Here is a 17,505-nt window from a genome sequence, read left to right as displayed (position 1 = left end):
CTCACCAAATAAAACTTTGATCCTTTTTGATCTTCTTGCCTGTTCTGTACTTCTTTCTTTCATCCTCTAAATAAGAGTACTCCCTATGATTGCCCCTAGTTCTCCACTGTCTTTACTCTTCAGTTGTTACTTCTCTCCAAATGACTGTCAGATTTAGAATTCCAGCCATTTCCTCTTGTCTTAGCTGTAATTTACATGTCAAAATGACTAGTGGACTTTTCTACTCCAATCTTCCTCTGTCAGCTATAGCTAAACCACACTGCCTTGACTTTCACCTGCATGATTATGATTGTCTTTTACCTGGTCTTTCTATCTAATCTCTTTACCCTTTTATTTATTCATCTGGTATTTGAATCCTCAGACAGCTTAGCTTCCTAGCTTTTCAACTTGGTTTCATTGCACTAAATAACTATATGGTTTCAGTTGACTATTATTTTATTTCCTGAGCAGTTCCTTCTTGTTTCCACTTTCACACATATCCACATACCTCCTTCATGTCCTCAGTCTTCTTTTTGGAATACTTTTTCTTTCCTTCCTTATTGTTTACAAGTCTACCCACTTTTTAATCTCTGTCCAAAATTCTGCTTTCTCCACAAAGCCTTCCATCCAGGATTCAGTGATGTCATTATAGATGTCTCTAGTCTGTTTTTAGACTGAGTCACAATTTGACTATTTTTCTTTCAGTAAACTTTGCAGAATTATATCCACTTGAGTGTTTTCTCCTTCAGAATATTCCCTTATAGAACTAAACATTCTAAACATTTTTGCAACTTGTTGGCTTTGACAATACTTTGCATATGGTTTCATATATCTCCTGTGATGGCAAATCATTGTCTTTCTAAGTTATACCTGATTTGTAGAGACAGACAAGGTTAATTAAGTATCAGAAAACAGCATTTTGAGTCAAAGGCAGGGTGTGAAAGATAATTCAATATAACCAGTAGAAGGGTACAGCTAGAGCTTTCCAAATAGATAATAATTACACAAATAGATAATTATCAGGGGAAGATTTAAGGTATAAAAATACCCAGAGCCTCCCCCCCGCAAAAAAAAAAAAAAGAAAAAGAGAAGGACATCTGTGAAGACCATTATTAATAATTGCTATGGCAGGCAGGAAGGAAATTGAGTCAGACAGGTAGTACAGTCAGAGAAGCCTCAAATTACTATCAACAGAGTCGAGAAACACAGTAGACACAGAAAAGTCAGACTTGTTTCTGGAAAGAAGTTTTGAAGACTCAAAAGCTCAAATTTTACAGGGGAAGACTGGAAGTACAAAAACATTAGAAAGAATGAATGATAATTAGCAATCCATGACCAGGTGAATGGAAGAAACAGAAAACATCTGGATATAATATGACAATGAAGAAGAAATAAAGTTCTTAAGTTAGGTCATGATGAAACTTAATTGGAACAACAAAAATTATTCCCCTTTATAGAAGAATACGTGGAGAAAGAGAATAGAAAAATCATAAGAAAAATAACTACAGCAATTCTCTTAATTGAACAGGTGAGAGAGAGAATTATTACTGCAAACGCTAACAAGAAGCCTGAGAAGGCTAACTGAAATGAAGATACTCCCAAATAAAGTCAAGTTTTTAAAATATAATTTGGAGAACCTCATTTAATTCACTAATTCTGTTACTTAAACAAGTCATGATATGTCAAGATCTTTTAACATTCATATCAGTATTTTTTTCAAAAAGGGATGATTTCCAGAATTAAAAAAGAAATAAGTAAAAACTAGGAAGGTGGAGCCAGATATGGCTCCCAACTAAAATGCTGTTCATAGCGGAAGTTCTTAGTCTTTTTTCCCCCCAGCTTTATTGAGGCATTATAGACAAATAAAAATTGTATATATTTAGGTTGTACATGATTTTTTAAAAGGTGTACAAGTGTGTACTATACATATACACTGAAATGATTATCACAATCAAGTTAAGTAACGTATCCGTCACCTCACAGTTACGAGTGTGTGTGTGTGTGTGTGTGTGTGTGTGTGTGTGTGTGTAGTGAGAACACTTGAGATCTTTTTTCTTAGCAAACTGCAAGGATACAATACAGTATTATTAACTATACTCACCATGTTGTACATTGAATCCCCAGAAGTTATTCGTTTTATATTTGAAAATTTATACCTTTTGACCAACATATCCTGATTTCTCCCACCTGCCAGCACCTGGCAACCACCATTTTACTCTCCAGTTCTATAAGTTTAACTTTTTTAGACTCCACATACAGAATTTGTCATTCTGGTGTCTGGGGGATGTCTTTAGTTTTTATAGAAATGAAAGATCTAGAATTACACAGTCTTACTCTTGGATTTCAGGTTTTGTGGAATAGTTAGGTGAATATTTAAAGGTGAGTGAAATTTTTAAAAAATAGGTTAAAAAAGAAGGAAAGGGAAGCTTGTTGCTTTTGATAGTTTTGTTGGTTCCTCTGAAGTATGAGAAAGGAGTAAAATTTTAGGTTGGCAAAACAAAGTGGGAAGCAGAAAGAGAAGTAGTTAAGAAAATCAAATTTTTTATGCTTTATGTGACTATTAATTTCTTTATTTCTATTTTACCTCAGATTTACTCTTTAAGATCTATTCTTGAGGTGTTTGAGTGGCTCCGTTGGTTAAGCATCTGACTCTTCATTTCAGTTTGGGTCATGATCCCAGGGTCATGGATTGAGCCCCACATTGGGTTCCAGGCTCCAAGCAGAGCTTGCTTGAGATTCTTCTCTTTCCTTCGGGCTTTCTTCTCCACTTGTGCTTTCTCTCTCTCTCTCTCTCTCTCTCTCTCAAATAATAATTTAAAAAAAGTTAAAAAAAGGTCTATTCTTTATCAGTCATCTTTATCCCCTACCTCCTATTCTTTAGAAGTGACCAACATAAGTATAAATTAAGAGGTTAAAAGAAGTACCTTTATAAAACTAAAATATTTGTTTCAAAAAATCCAAAGAGGCCAAAATAAACAGGGCAGACAGGCAACAAAAGGAGTTATAAATAAAAAGTGATTAATGATAATGTTTATAAAATTAAACACAAACACCAGATTCTAGAAAAATATACATAAATCACTTAAAAGTGCAAATGTAAATTTCTATATGGTACTCGGTAGAAATATAATTAGGTAAAGTGTACCATGATACCCATACATTGTACAGCCAGAAATAAAAACTCTAATGGCAAATACCGGAACCACAGAGGCCAAATAGGAACTTTATTTCATATTTAAGATACATGAAAATGTCTTTCTTCAATAGTGGAGAAAATTTAGGAAGATATTACCAGACATAATGAAATGAGAAAATCACTTTCTTCACAATACTTATGGAAATGATACATAAAAACATTTAAGAAGAAAGTCAAATAAACATTATTGCATGCCACAAAATCTATTATAGTACATAGTAAACTATAAAGACAACCATAAATGCATTGTCAGCAGTGATATGAATAAGTTACATGGAAATAGAAATGATGGATATGGAGATTTTGTAGAATTTTGAAATTTTAGCCATGGTAGATTATAAAATTATGGTGTAGAGTAATTATAGAAAATTTCTACTCAGTATATATGGTATTATAATTTCATTCATCCAACAGGAATATAATTAGGAATATAAAAAGGAAAAGCTTAAAGTAAAAAGCCAATATCACTAAAAGATTTAATAGGAAAAAGGAGTAAGATGGGTTATTTTAAAATTGGAAAGCACAAATAATAAAGATCTCTTTCATATCCCCCTTCCCTCACATCTAATAGATTTCTGAGTCTTATTCTAGAGAATTCTTAAGTATGTACCTCTCAGTAGAAGTCACAGTCATGGTTTACTCTTGGGACAATAGTTGCTCCCTGTCCCTCCAGCCTTGTCACTTCCTTCTAGTCCATTCTCTATACTGGGAGTTTGATCTTTTGAAAAAGCAGATCTGATAAAAAAAAAAAGTTGATTGGTTGCATATTATGGACCTAAAGGATTATTATCATTTTCTGATGTAGACTGGGTCATGTTGCATATTTAAACGAAATAGAATTTAAACGAAAATATTAAAGTTTGACCTCACATTTGTGTTGAACTTGAAAGTTTATAGATTGCCTCCACATTATCTTATTTAGTCTTCAGAACACAGTGAATTAATTTATAATATTAATTTTGTAATGAGAAAATTATGTGTACAGCATGTGGATGATAGTTAATAATGCTGAATTGCATATTTGGAAGTTGCCGAGAAAGTAGATCTTAAAAGTTCTCATTGCAAGAAAAAGGAATTTGTTACTATGTGAGGTGATGGATGTTAACTAGACTTATTATGGTGATTATTTCACAATATATGCAAATAGTAAATCATTATGTTGTCCACCTGAAACCAATGTGATGTTAAATGTCAATTGTATCCCAGTGATTTAAACAGAGGGAAAAAAAAAGAGGGGCATCTGTGTGGCTCTCAGTCAGTTAAGCATGCTACTGTCGGTGTTGGTTTAGGCTCAGGTCTAGGCTCAGGTCGTAATCTCACAATTCTGTGAGTTTGATCCTAGAGTTGGGCTTTGCGCTAGCTGTGCGGAGGCTCTTTGGGATTCTTTCTCTCTCCTTCTCCCTGCCCCTTCCCCACTCGCATTATTTCTGTTTCTCTCGAAATAAATGTAAAAAAAATAAAAAGAGGGAAAAAATAAATGGAGTTTAAGGCTTCTCAGCTAGCAAAAGCCAAGACTCAGAACTCCTCCTGCATGCTGCATACAGAGTTAACCTGAATAAATGGTTACTTAAGGGTATAGGAGAGATACTTTTAGACCTCTTAGTTTTTAGTTTCTATTTGTAACCAAGGAGCACTTGTTTGCACTGGAGACCTCTTGCGCACACAGCCCAACAACTTCACTGGGAGAAGGGTTTGAAAAAATCAGTTGTTTCTCCTGTCTACTTCTTCCTATCTATCCTCTATACTGGATACAGTTGTTAGATTACATGTTAGATTTTTTAAAATATGGATTTTATATTCAGTTATATCTTGCAAATGTAAATAATTATGAGGGTGCCTGCAAGCCACTATATCATAGTACTTTATGAATTATGATAAACCACATTCTTGTTTTGACTTATGAAGTGTCACTGAGTATCTATGTAATAGGTACCTCATGAATTCTATCAGTAATTTTTCAGTACAGTGCCTGGCCCACGGTAGGCACTTGATTTGTATTTGTCATTATATGACTTAGGCTGTGTTCAGGTGCAAGTAGGAAAAGACTCCTTTCAATGTTATTTACATAATAAAGACATTCATAATCCTGTTCGACGACAAGAAAACTGATGTCAGGCAGTTCTGCAGGCTCAGCGAAGCTTTCAGGAAATTCTGCTTTTCCCATCTTTCTCTTTGCGAGCCTCAGCGTGTGACTGAGCTAGGCCTACACTCAGTAATTGACTCCACCTCAGTCTAGTCTGTTGATAGTTGGGTTTTGTTTGATTTTACAACAATAATAGAGTCTGTTTATCCAGCACTACTTCAGGGCTACACCTATATTCTACATAAATTTTCCTCTTGTACTCACCTGATTAGTTCATATAAGTTCAAAACTAGTTTGGGTGAGATAAAAATAATTTTTTTTTCCTTTCATTCAGGGATCTTTTATAAAAGAGGTGAAATGTACATAACATGAAAGTAATCATTTCAAAGACAATTCAATGATATTTAGTATATTTGCTATGTTACACAACCAGCACCTCTGTCTAGTTCCAAAACAGTTTTATTATCCCAAAAGAAAACTACTCATTAAGCAATCACTTCCACTTCTCCCCTCTCTCCTCCCCTGACAACCACCAATCTGTTTTCCATCTCTATGGATTTACCTATTCTGGATGTTTCATATAAATGGAATCATATAATATATGACTTTTTGTGTGTGGCTTCTTTCACATAGCATAGTTTTGAGCTTCATCTATGTTGTAGTGCATATCAGTATTTCATTCCCTTCTTTGAGTAATCTTCCACTGTATGTAAATACCTCATCTTGTTTATTCATTCACTCATTGATGGACATCTGGATTGTTTCTTCCTTTTGCAGTTGCGAACGGCATTGCTGTGAACATTCATATACAAGTATTTGTTTAGTACCTGTTTTCAGTTTGGGGGGTGGATATATTCATAGAAGTAAGATTGATGGATAATTCTGTGTTTAAATTTTGTAGAGCCATCAAACTTTTCCACAGTGCCTGTATCATTTTACAACCCAACACGCAATGTACAAGGCTCCAGTTTCACCACCTCCTCACTAACACTTGCTATTTTCCTTTCCTTTGGATGATAGCCATCCTAGTGGGTGTGATGTGGTATTCATTGTGGTTTTGATTAGCATTTCCCTAATGACTAATGATATTGAGAATCTTTTCTTATTCATATTGTCCATTGTTGCTACTTCTTAATATAAACTCCCTGATTCAGTCAAACCCTAATTTTTGCCATTTTGCTCTCAACAACTTCTTTGCTCATGATTTACCTCACTGAGATGCCATGCTTCTCCCACATGCAACTTCTTTTCCTTGGTGAAGTCTCCCTCGTGATTTTAGGTTCCCGATAATAAGTACTATTAGGAGATCATATGTGATCTCTCTTGTATATTAATAGCTTCCAAATAATATATTTATGTATAAACTGTAATGCAATTTGAGAGACTCCTGGAAATAAGTACAACACAACAACAGTCATGCTTTTTTGTAGAAATTGTGCTGTTTTGAGTAGGCATTTTATAATAAGTAGGGAAGAAAAGGTTTGGGTTTAGGAGCCTATTTAGCATTCTGGGGGGGGGGGGAATCTTGTGACTCTAATTATATTAGCTCTGATAGCTATATACTTCACTTTAGACTTTGCTAAATTATTTTAAATTTCTTTCAGCATATTATGACAACACCATTTTTCATAGAGTTGTACCTGGTTTCATAGTCCAAGGGGGAGATCCTACTGGCACAGGGACTGGTGGAGAGTCTATCTATGGAGCCCCATTCAAGGTGAGACTGAATTTTTATTGTTATTTATTTGCAAATCAATTTGGATTCCTTAATTGAAAATCACTGTGCCCCTGGTGAAAAAACTACATTTCACATTACTGCACAAAATCTGGTATTTATCACATGTTTGGGATTATAAGGGATAAGAGCAGCACTTACCCTATCAAGCATTCTTTCAGAGTTGTCTTATTGCTAATTTTTTGCTAGATTGAATTCAGGTAGAGCTAATGGTGGTAGTAAGGAAAATGTGAGTCAGAAAAAAAGACTACATAACATAATTCTTGATAGCTGACTGTATCTGATATCTACAACTCTGTAAAAAGGTTTTAGAACATTTCATATGCCATTTTATTTTAAAATATTTTATTTAATACTGTATGGAATTTATATTAATCTGCTTGGACTGTTACAACAAAATACCATTGACAAGGTGACTTAAACAACAGGGATTTGTTTGTCACAGTTCTGGAGGCTAGGAAGTACAGATCAGCTTGCTGGCATTCAATTTCTGGGGAAGGTTCTCTTCCTGGCTTGTCAACGGCTGCCTGCTTGCTGTGTCTTTACATGGTAAAGAGAGTGAGCTCTGGTGTCTCCCTCTTTTTATAAGGACATCACCGCTATTGGATTAGGGCTTCACACTTACGACATCATTTATCCTTTATTATCTCTTCATAGGCCCTGTCTCTAATACAGTCACACTAGGGGTTACAGCTTCAACCTATGAATTCTGGGGAGACACAATTTGGTCCAATGCAGAATTCATTCTTAATTGTGCACAGTAGACCCCTGTAGTGGAAAATGCATTACACAACAGGAAATCACAAAGGGACAGAAGAAAGAATTAGCATAAAAAGTGTTAGAAAAAAGTGTATTAATCAAAAATAGGTCAGTGATGGGGCACCTGGGTGGCTCAGTCTGTTAAGCATCTGATTTTGGCTCAGGTCATGATCTTACGGCTCAGCTTGTGAGTTCTGAGCCCCGCAGCAGGCAGGCTCTGTGCTGACAGCTCAGACCCTGGAGCCTGCTTCAGATTCCGTGTCTCCATCTCTCTCTCTCTGCCCCTCCCCTGCTTGTGTGTGTGCGCTCTCTCTCTCTCTCTCACTCTCTCAGAAATGAATAAACATTTTAAAAAAATTAAAAAAAGAATAGGTGAGTGATTTGTTAACTGCCAACACAGAACTAAAAAGAAAAAAAGAGTTAATGTCCTAGTTAAGGTATTAAAATCACAGAGGGTTCAAGTAAACACTAAATGTTGTTGTTTTTTTTTATCTGATGGTGCTAATATCATGTTCTTTGAATGAGTAAACATCATTAGTTCTTGAAGTAAGAGAATTTTTGAAGACATCATGTTTTTACTAATGAGATAGAGGGTCTGGAGTTTCTTTTAATTTTTTACTGGGTCACTGTGTGATTCTTGAGAACAACACTTGAACTGTTTGCTTTAATTTCCAGATGATAATGGCCTTAGAAAATGAGGAATGGTTATAATAAAAAAGTCTCAAATGTCACTATAAAAACTATTTTGTATTTTACCAAATTGAGATGTCTCCGGATTTTGGAGCTTCCATCTAGTAGGAAGCATTCCTTTATTCTGTTATTCAGTGTAACAGAATAGCTCTTTTTGACAATTTCCTTCTAAATTGAGATTTTTGCCTATTATGTCCAGGTAATATGGTTACTTTGTTAAGTTTTTCAGTTAGGTCATTTTTCATGGGGTATACAGAGTTAGGACTCTTTGAGTTCAAATCTTTGACAATTATTTATTAAGGAAAAATAACTTTCTTTCTGAAAAGCACTGATTACATAACATGGCTATATTATAAATGAGTCTAGCATCAGGCCTGGAATGAAATTCTGTTAACAGAGAGAATAATGTAGGTTATGGAGCCCTCCCATAGCAAGAAATTCACCTTAGAAAGGCTTGCTCTTGCTCTTTGGAAAACTGGCAAATGGGACCAGTGCTTGTTCAGAAAAGATTTAACAAAGACCTGTAAAAAACAGAGTAAAACAATTTATAGTAGTTTCCTTGAACTAAAAACCAAGAAGAAAGCAATTTTTTCATGACCTTTAGAACAGAGTGGGGAAGGGCAGTAGTTGAAGACTCTGCCGTGATTCAAAGGTAGGTTTTTTTGGAGAAAAAAATAGAAGGTTCTAAAAAGTTAGATTACTTTGAGGGATGTGAAGAAAAGGGGAATGAGTTTGAAATCACTTACCCTTTGAATGTCTTCTTCTGTGTAAATATGGGCAGCTTTCCCATAAAATAGGCTAAATTTGTGGTTGTGTATATTTAGAAGATAACTTCCAGGCTAGTGAAGTCAAGTTTAATAGCATCGAGGGAATAAATACTGGATTTGCTTATACTTGAAAATCAGTTTGGGGCGCCTGGGTGGCTCAGTCGGTTGGGCGTCCGACTTCAGCTCAGGTCATGATCTCACTGTCCATGAGTTCGAGCCCCACGTCGGGCTCTGTGCTGACAGCTCAGAGCCTGGAGCCTGCTTCCGATTCTGTGTCTCCCTCTCTCTGGCCCTCCCCGACTCACACTCTGTCTCACTCTCTCTCTCAAAAATAAACATTTAAAAAAAAAAAAAAAAAGAAAAGAAAATCAGTTAAATAAAACTGTAGCATTTTTGATTAGAAGTTGTATAGAACCTTGTTTACTGACTATGAAGGTCCTTATAACTGAGATCATTCACTAAACTTTTTTTTTTTTTTTTTTTTTTAATGCTTCAGGATGAATTCCACTCACGGTTACGTTTTAATCGGAGAGGGCTGGTTGCCATGGCAAATGCTGGTCCTCACGATAATGGCAGCCAATTCTTCTTTACACTGGGTCGAGCAGATGAACTTAACAATAAGCACACCATTTTTGGAAAGGTTTGTGTCCAGTTATCTTCAGCTTCTATGATACATATGGCCAACTTATCTAGGAGTTGCCCTCATAAAAATATTCCCTGGGTTATTTTTTTATTATTTCTAAAAATGGTGGAATATATCCACAGTGAGCTATGAAGGACCATCTGAACTTTATGTGTGTATGTTTCAAATAAGTCATTGATTATAACTTTAAAATTTTCCTTTTTCTAAAACATACCGATGGTATTAGCTAATGCATCACTCAGCTAATATTATTTCTACATTCTTAGAAACCTAGGCATTATCTAGGTAACAAGATTTAGTAGTTTTAAGTTTTCCTTAAAGTGGAAATTGTGTTAACATTAAAACTTTTTACCTGAAATACTACTTTGAATAGGAGCTATTTAATCCTGCTCACGTTTAGCATCATATGAGGGAATATCACTTCCGTAGAATTTTGAACCGTTTTGTTTAAAGGAGGATTCTGACCGTTTTGTTTTCTCACTTTCTCTTCTAATTCCCACATTCCCACATGTGTTAAGTCTTAGGCATGTTACATATCCCTAGTGTATCAGCTCCCTCTGCTGGTTCAGTAGGAATGGTTTCCCCACAGCCTAGATGAAACTGGGTTTTCTGATGATGAAGAGGAAAAAACAAACTGAGCACAACTGGAAAACTGGTATTGCTTTAAAACTCCTGAGAAATGTTGAATGTAAGGACTCATGCTGAAAACACGTAGTACAATATTGTTGCTTAAAACTTAACAACGTAGGTTAAGAAATAAGCATTGGCACATTTGAACCACTCCAGCACAGGTTATCTGATGTTCAACGATTTTCCTTCCTGTTATTAAAAAAAAAAAAAGTAACAACATATAATAAAATGAGATTTAGGTTGTCATAGTGAACCACTTTTTACAATTGCTATTATATACCTTTCGCACTAGAGACAAAGTATAGCTTAGTGATGAGAATTCAGAAAGGCCAACACTGTCGCTGTGTAACTTCTTTGAATCTCAATGTTCTTCTCTAGATAAGGAGTATAAGGACCTATATTTAGGATGTTTATGAGGATTAAACAAGATAATATCTGTAAAGCACTTCCACGTGTTCTTATTTGCTTGTTCTGCCCAATTCTAAAATCTAAATTTATTATTTTTTTTAATGAAAAGTTGTCATTCAGTAGGAGGTTACCTGGCACTATATTTTTATTTTTAATGAAAACTGATATTATATATATATTGGAAATTTCATAAAAATGTTATCAAGGGATTGAACTCCATTTCTCCTTTTCCCCCTTAAGATTAAGATGAAATTGCTTTATTTGCATTATCACTACATATGCTCCTATATAAAAATATGAAATTTCCTTTTAGTTATTGAAAAAAATATTTTCAGAAGTCTTCCTTTATTTCAAAGATGAATATAGGGGCGCCTGGGTGGCTCAGTTGGTTAAGGTCCAACTTTGGCTCAGGTCATGATCTCGCGGTACGTGGGTTCCAGCCCCACATTGGGGTCTGTGCTGACAGCTCAAAGCCTGGAGCTTGCTCGGGTTCTGTGTCTCCCTTTCTCTCTGCCCCTCCCCCACTCACGCTCTGTCCTCTCTGTCTCTCAAAAATAAATAAACGTTAAGAAAAATTCAAAGAATAATTATAATAGTTTGCAGTTTTCTTATCTGATAGGTTACAGGGGATACAGTATATAACATGCTACGGCTAACAGAAGTAGACGTTGATGAGGAAGAAAGACCACGCAATCCACATAAAATAAGAAGTTGTGAGGTAGGAGCATGATTTCTAAGATACAGTGCTTAATTGATCATTTAAAAGAAACTGATTATTAGTATTTTAAACTAATGGATGGAGGCTTTATACTAAATCAATAGTACAACTCAGATTTTGTCTGTGTAATTTAGGTGCAATTTCTGATTAAGAATTTTTTTTTTTTAATTGAAGGTTTGACTTCAAGGATGAGACTTTAGCTGATAATCCAATGCATGAAAAGCTTGATTTACAGTGGAAAGTTAGAGGAATTAGACTTATTTAGCTGAATGAAGTAACTTCCTAAGTAATTTAAGAGTGATCCTTCATTGAGGAAGCAAGGTCCTTAAGAGCATTTGATTTGGGGTCAAAACCCTTGAGTTTGTCTTCCTTACTAGATATTAAGGTTTCTTGAATATTTTTCCTCTTTATAAAATAAGGATAAAATATACTCTACTTAATTGCACATAAGATTATTGAAAGAATACAATGAGACCATGTAAGTGGAAGCACTTTATGTAGTATATATATTAGACTTATAATAGTTATGTGAGCAAAAAATATAAATGCTAATGTCAACATAAATATTGGTCTTAATTTTTTGTGAAGTTTTAAAAAATGGAATAATGTTTTCAAAATATTTTTTCATAGGTTTTGTTTAATCCTTTTGATGACATCATTCCCAGAGAAATAAAAAAGCCAAAAAAAGAGAAACCAGAGGAGGAAGTAAAGAAATTGAAGCCCAAAGGCACAAAGTAATCATAATAGAAACATTTTTCTTCAGATTGAAAAGCTGAAGAATTCATTTAATTCATTTTATTTCCTTTTGTAACAACTGTCTACTAGTGAAGGGGGAGGCCAGTGTGGGCCAGGAAGATATCTGAATTATGCGGTTTTTCCTAAAAATTCACTTCTTATATTTAAAAACTGTATATAACTTGAACTTAATCTGAAGAAGTATTGTGTCAGCTGTCTATATGAAATCTGTATTAATAAACAGATAAATATTTATGATCACTATAGCAATTATTTATATAAATGAGTTGAGAATTTTTGTTTTTTTTACTAATTTTTCAATTAATATATGCTCAGTATAAAGAACTTGGAAAGTAAAGTATGAATGATATAATGACTGCATGGTTACATAATTTTTCGCTCCTGTGTTGGAGTAAATAAGTTTCAGTATTTTGTCAACAGTATTTTTCACATTATTAGTTTTGTCTATTTTATAAAAATAGATATCACAGAGTCAGATCTCAGCTTAATCTTTTAGTGATTTCCAGTGTCCATATTAGTTATTTTATTTTATTCCTAAGTGATAGATTCAGACAGTTCTAAGTGTAATCCTGCCTCAGTTTATAAGAAGCAAAATGTGTTAATATTTCTGAGCCCCAGTTTCCCCATCTTGTAAAATGGAGATTATAATTACAACACCTGGTTGTTACGAAGATAAAACAAGAAGAGGAATTTGAAAACACCCAGTGGTATGGGTATTCAATACATATTTGTTTCTTTTTGTGACATCCTACAATATAAGTTAAGTCACTTTTATAAACTGTCAAATATGAGCCACTTTAATAAGCAGTTGATGTCTTGTGGCAAAATAAATTCTTATATAGCTATATATTTGCTCTCCTATTTTTTGATTCATTTATTTTGACTAGTTTATCTCTGAGTGAAAGGTCACTGTCACCATATTCAGATACAGTATTTCATCACTATTATTTATCTTGGCAACAAGCCTGAAAGCTATGTGTTTTTGTTTTTTGTTTGTTTTTAATTCATAGCAAATAGCTTAGGGATGATTTGGTAGTCATTGATTGCATCTAGGTTTTGAAAGAAAATTCCTCTTTGTTGCCAAATCTTTTATTTTTCCAATACTTGAGAGAGAGTTTTAATAACTTATTATTTATCTTCCTTGAGATGTCTTTAATTTGAAGCCTCAGAGAAGACAGTTTCTTCTTCCCCATGGGCTCTTTTTTTGTTAAGATTATTGCTTATATTTTTTTTATTTGACAGTTTTGCATAACTTTTATCAGTTTTTAAATTTTAAGACCTATTTTGGAAGATGCTAGATTAATTGCTTCCCATTTGTAGTGCTCTTGGGGCTATATATTTATTAGTTTTTCAGAAATCTCCATTTTGTTAACCAATATTTATATATATATAAAAGCTTAATTATTTCTGTCATGCTTGACTTAGTATACTTAATGGTCGTGCTCAGGATGGATTTTAGTCATTAGTTTCATCTAATATGTGAAGTATCTATGGTCTGAAGCCAATGCTTTAACATTATGCTGAAAATACAGACCTTAGATTTCTGCTGAATCCTAAGTCATATTAGATACTGCTGAATGGTCAAAATGTGTTTCTTCTTGTATATTCTATTCTATTGGTTTGAAAATGCAATAAGTTTTGTTTAATTTTTTCTTAATTTTCTTTTTTCCTTTCTTTTTTTTTTTTTGATAAGAAATTTTAGTTTACTTTCATTTGGAGAGGAAGCTGAAGAAGAAGAGGAGGAAGTAAATCGAGTTAGTCAGGTACAATGCTAAGTTGCCCTTTGTTCTGAATTATAAAAGGTATTTTTGTATCTCCTGCTACATGTGGCATAGCATGTTTTTCATAGTACACAGTCAGGAAGCGTTCGTCGAACTGATTTGTAAAATGACCTGTTGTTAGTAATATTTACAACTCCTGAGATGATATGCCCTCTTAAAATTGTAATTTCGTGGGGTTTTTTAACTTGGCTTTTTTTTTTTTTTTAAATCAGTCAGAACTAGAGTTAAAGAATGACTCAACTTTGTGATTCAGATTTTAATTGCTATTTAAATGATTTGCTAGATGATAATGATTATGATCATTGTTATAATAAATAGTGACAGACCAAGGTCTTACATTCATTTTAATATTGTCTATATATATATTATTAATGTCATTAATTCTCAGCACAGCCCTTTAAGATACATATTATCATTATCCCCATTTCCCCCATAAATAAATTAAGGTATAGATAGATTATAATTTGCTCAGTCACACAACTAGTAAGTAGCTAGAGCTGGGATTTGAACCTATGTCTGCCTCAGTATAAGATACATGTATTTGGATTATATATTGCCTCCTGGTCTTTGACCCTACCAGTGCTTCCATTAGGCCTGTAAGTATCATTTTCCTGAATATCACTTTTATCACAGTATACATTGTGAACACCTATGGTGCCTTGCCATTATTTAGAGCAGTGAATCTGTTAAATATACTCCAAGAAAATCATCCTCAAGGGTTTGTACTCCCAAAGATTCTGGTATGTCTTCCCACGGATGATGAAGAAATTATGGAAATTTATTTAGAGAATCAAATTGGGGAGGGATGGGAAGGATGGGAGGAAGGGGAGGGAGGACTGCCTTTGATACAGCAGTTTGGTACATTATAATAATAGTGGAGGGTTGAAATGCAGAGTTTTTAAAAAGTGGACAATTCCTGTTCTTACATCTGTTTGTAAAGACAACCATAATGCCTTTAAACCACTCTTCTGTAAATAGATTACCTTTTTGCAGTGTTTAAAAAGAAAGAAAGAAGATTAGTGAACACGGAGACCTAAAGGATTAGGTTCAAAGTTTTATCATAGTAATTAAAATTCTGTAACTTAGCACTGCCTTATTTGCTTAGAAATAGTTACCTATTTCTAACCAACAGTAATGACAGCATTGATTTAAAAGCACATTATTTTTACCCTTGTTTTTAATTCTTTATCCATATACTTCCCTCATCACTTTAGATCCACTCCCCTTTCTCTCTGCCCCTCCACTGCTCATGCTCACACACACCTCTCTCTCTCAAAGATAAATAAACATCAAAAAAAAATTTAAAAAAGAGAAATGTTCTGGTCATAATTTTTGTCTTGCTGTCTTCAGTGTCCTTGAGTGATATGTTTGATACCATGGATTCAGCTACCACCTGTATGCTAATAATTCTGAACTCTAGGAACACAGCCCAATATTATTTCTGGGCTATTATCCCACATTCTTGATTTTTTCTCTAGGAAACATCTCTACTTCAGGTGTCAAAGTTAAATACATCTTTATATGAAAACCTCCTTTCTTTAGGCCTGTTCAGTATCATTAATCACTCTGGCACCCCAGTATGTCTGAAGTTATCTTCTTTAGATGTCAGAGCACTAGTTTTACATTATTCATGATTCAAATTTGTGCCTTATTAAAATGAAAGATATACTTCATGTCATGATCCTGTGGATATATTTGTAAATGGACAAAACCACAAATGTCAGATCTGGAAGTTGCCAGGAGTCCCTTTCACTGATGTTTTCTGAAGATGTCAAGTTTCCTTACATACCGATGCCTTCCCCACAATACCCCCACTCCTGTTTCTCCTTTTGTCTGGAGTGTCTTCTCTGTCATTTGACTCCACTAGATTTAGCTCCACTATAAATAAATATTTATTTTATGTAATCTCTAAAATGGCCATGTGATATAGATATTATTCCTATTTAAGCGAAGAAATCAGTACTCAGAAAGGCTAGGTCACTGTGCAAGACCAATGTAATTAAGAGGTAGTAAAATCAGAGTTTTGGTCTTAGGTTTCTATAGCCATTTAAGTCTCTAATACGATTCAAGTGCTCAGAAGCTGCCTCCTCCCAGCCGAAGCCATCTAAAAGGCTGGTGGGAAATTGCATTGGTGGCACAGCATTCTGGGGTGGAAGGCAGCTCAGTGCAGCTGGCCCCCTGCTGTTGCCTCACTCCCACAGGGTCCTGGACATCAGGCTGAGCAGCCTTGGAGACAGAGCCAGGGTAGGAGAAAGGAGTTCTTCTATCATTCTTTTTGTCAAATTAAATTTCTAGTCTGAAGTAAGTTTTGTTCAGTAAGTTTAGGATTGACTTTACTAGGAAATTAGTTTGAATTTTTTCTATTTGTAACAACAGTATGTGTTACATGTTTAAAGCATATCTTCTGCTGCTGCTGCTTACTATTATTGTACAAAGTAAAACAAACAAAATGTTTAATTTACACGGAATATCGTGAACTTGATAAAAGCAATTTGTGTTTGCTACAAGGTTGAAATGCAAAAGGAGAACCGCAGATAGTGTTGTCTTGCCCTTTATGTTTGCTCTCAAACCTGAAAAACACTTCACACAGTGGAAAGACTAAATTCGTTCCTTTTTGCCAAGAAAATTGCAAACCATAGTCCATTATCAAATGAATAGTATAGGCCTAGTATTGTGTCATCATATTTGTCTCATCTGACTCTGTGCTGTGTGATCAAATTATCAAATGTTTGTTTCTGACCCTCAAATCTGTATCTTTTAGTTGGCTTATTCTTCTTTTCACCAGCTGCCTACTGGCCATCTCTCTCTATTTGAATATCTTACTACTAACCCAAGCCCTAGCCAAGGCTTAGTTCATTATCTTTGTTTTCCAGACTTCTCCCTGTCCTGTGACTTCTTTTTCCACTCCCTGGTATCAGTATCCTCTAAAGAAAAATTTTAGATTCCGGTGTTTTTCTTACTTTTTTCTCTGCAAAACCAGTTTGTTGTAGTATTCTACCAATTTTTCATCCATAACATATCTTAAATCTATTTTTCCTTTTAATTTTTTTTGCTACTACCCTCATTCAGGCCTTCATTTCTAGCCTGGGCTGCTGCCTTAGTCTATAGACTGGTCTCCCAAGTTCTTACTCTTTATTTTCTTTCACTCAGAACAGTCTTGCTGAAACCCTGAAACCTCTTTAAGATGTCACAGTTACACTCTGTTAACTATAGAAGTATGGCCATGATCCCCCTTTACCAATTCTGCCCTTTGGTCTAATACTTCTTCTTCTTCTTCTTCTTTTTTTTTTTTAATGTTTATTTATTTACTTTGAGGGAGAGAGAGAGATCGCAAGCAGCGGAGGGGCAGAGAGACAGAGA

The 17,505-nt window shown here is 34.6% G+C and overlaps 1 protein-coding gene across 3 annotated transcripts in view; it reads left to right on the top strand.

The window, feature by feature from the left end:
• CWC27 (CWC27 spliceosome associated cyclophilin) overlaps positions 1–17,505 on the top strand; it is a 194,950-nt gene that overhangs the window by 8,227 nt on the left and 169,218 nt on the right. For all 3 annotated transcript variants that reach the window (XR_002071342.2, XM_019414333.2, XM_019414334.2), the window contains exons 3-7: positions 6,863–6,975; positions 9,706–9,849; positions 11,510–11,608; positions 12,239–12,342; positions 14,058–14,127. Coding sequence is in view for 2 of the 3 variants with exons in the window: in XM_019414333.2 (XP_019269878.1) it covers positions 6,863–6,975; positions 9,706–9,849; positions 11,510–11,608; positions 12,239–12,342; positions 14,058–14,127 (530 nt within the window). In the remaining variant the exon portion in view is untranslated. The remainder of the gene's footprint in view (positions 1–6,862; positions 6,976–9,705; positions 9,850–11,509; positions 11,609–12,238; positions 12,343–14,057; positions 14,128–17,505) is intronic.

The sequence above is a fragment of the Panthera pardus genome, unplaced genomic scaffold (genome assembly GCF_024362965.1).
Source record: "Panthera pardus isolate Hobbes unplaced genomic scaffold, ASM2436296v1 HiC_scaffold_2, whole genome shotgun sequence".
Taxonomy (NCBI): domain Eukaryota; kingdom Metazoa; phylum Chordata; class Mammalia; order Carnivora; family Felidae; genus Panthera; species Panthera pardus.
Note: the sequence above shows the minus strand (reverse complement) of the source record. Positions and strands in the feature narration are given on the sequence as shown.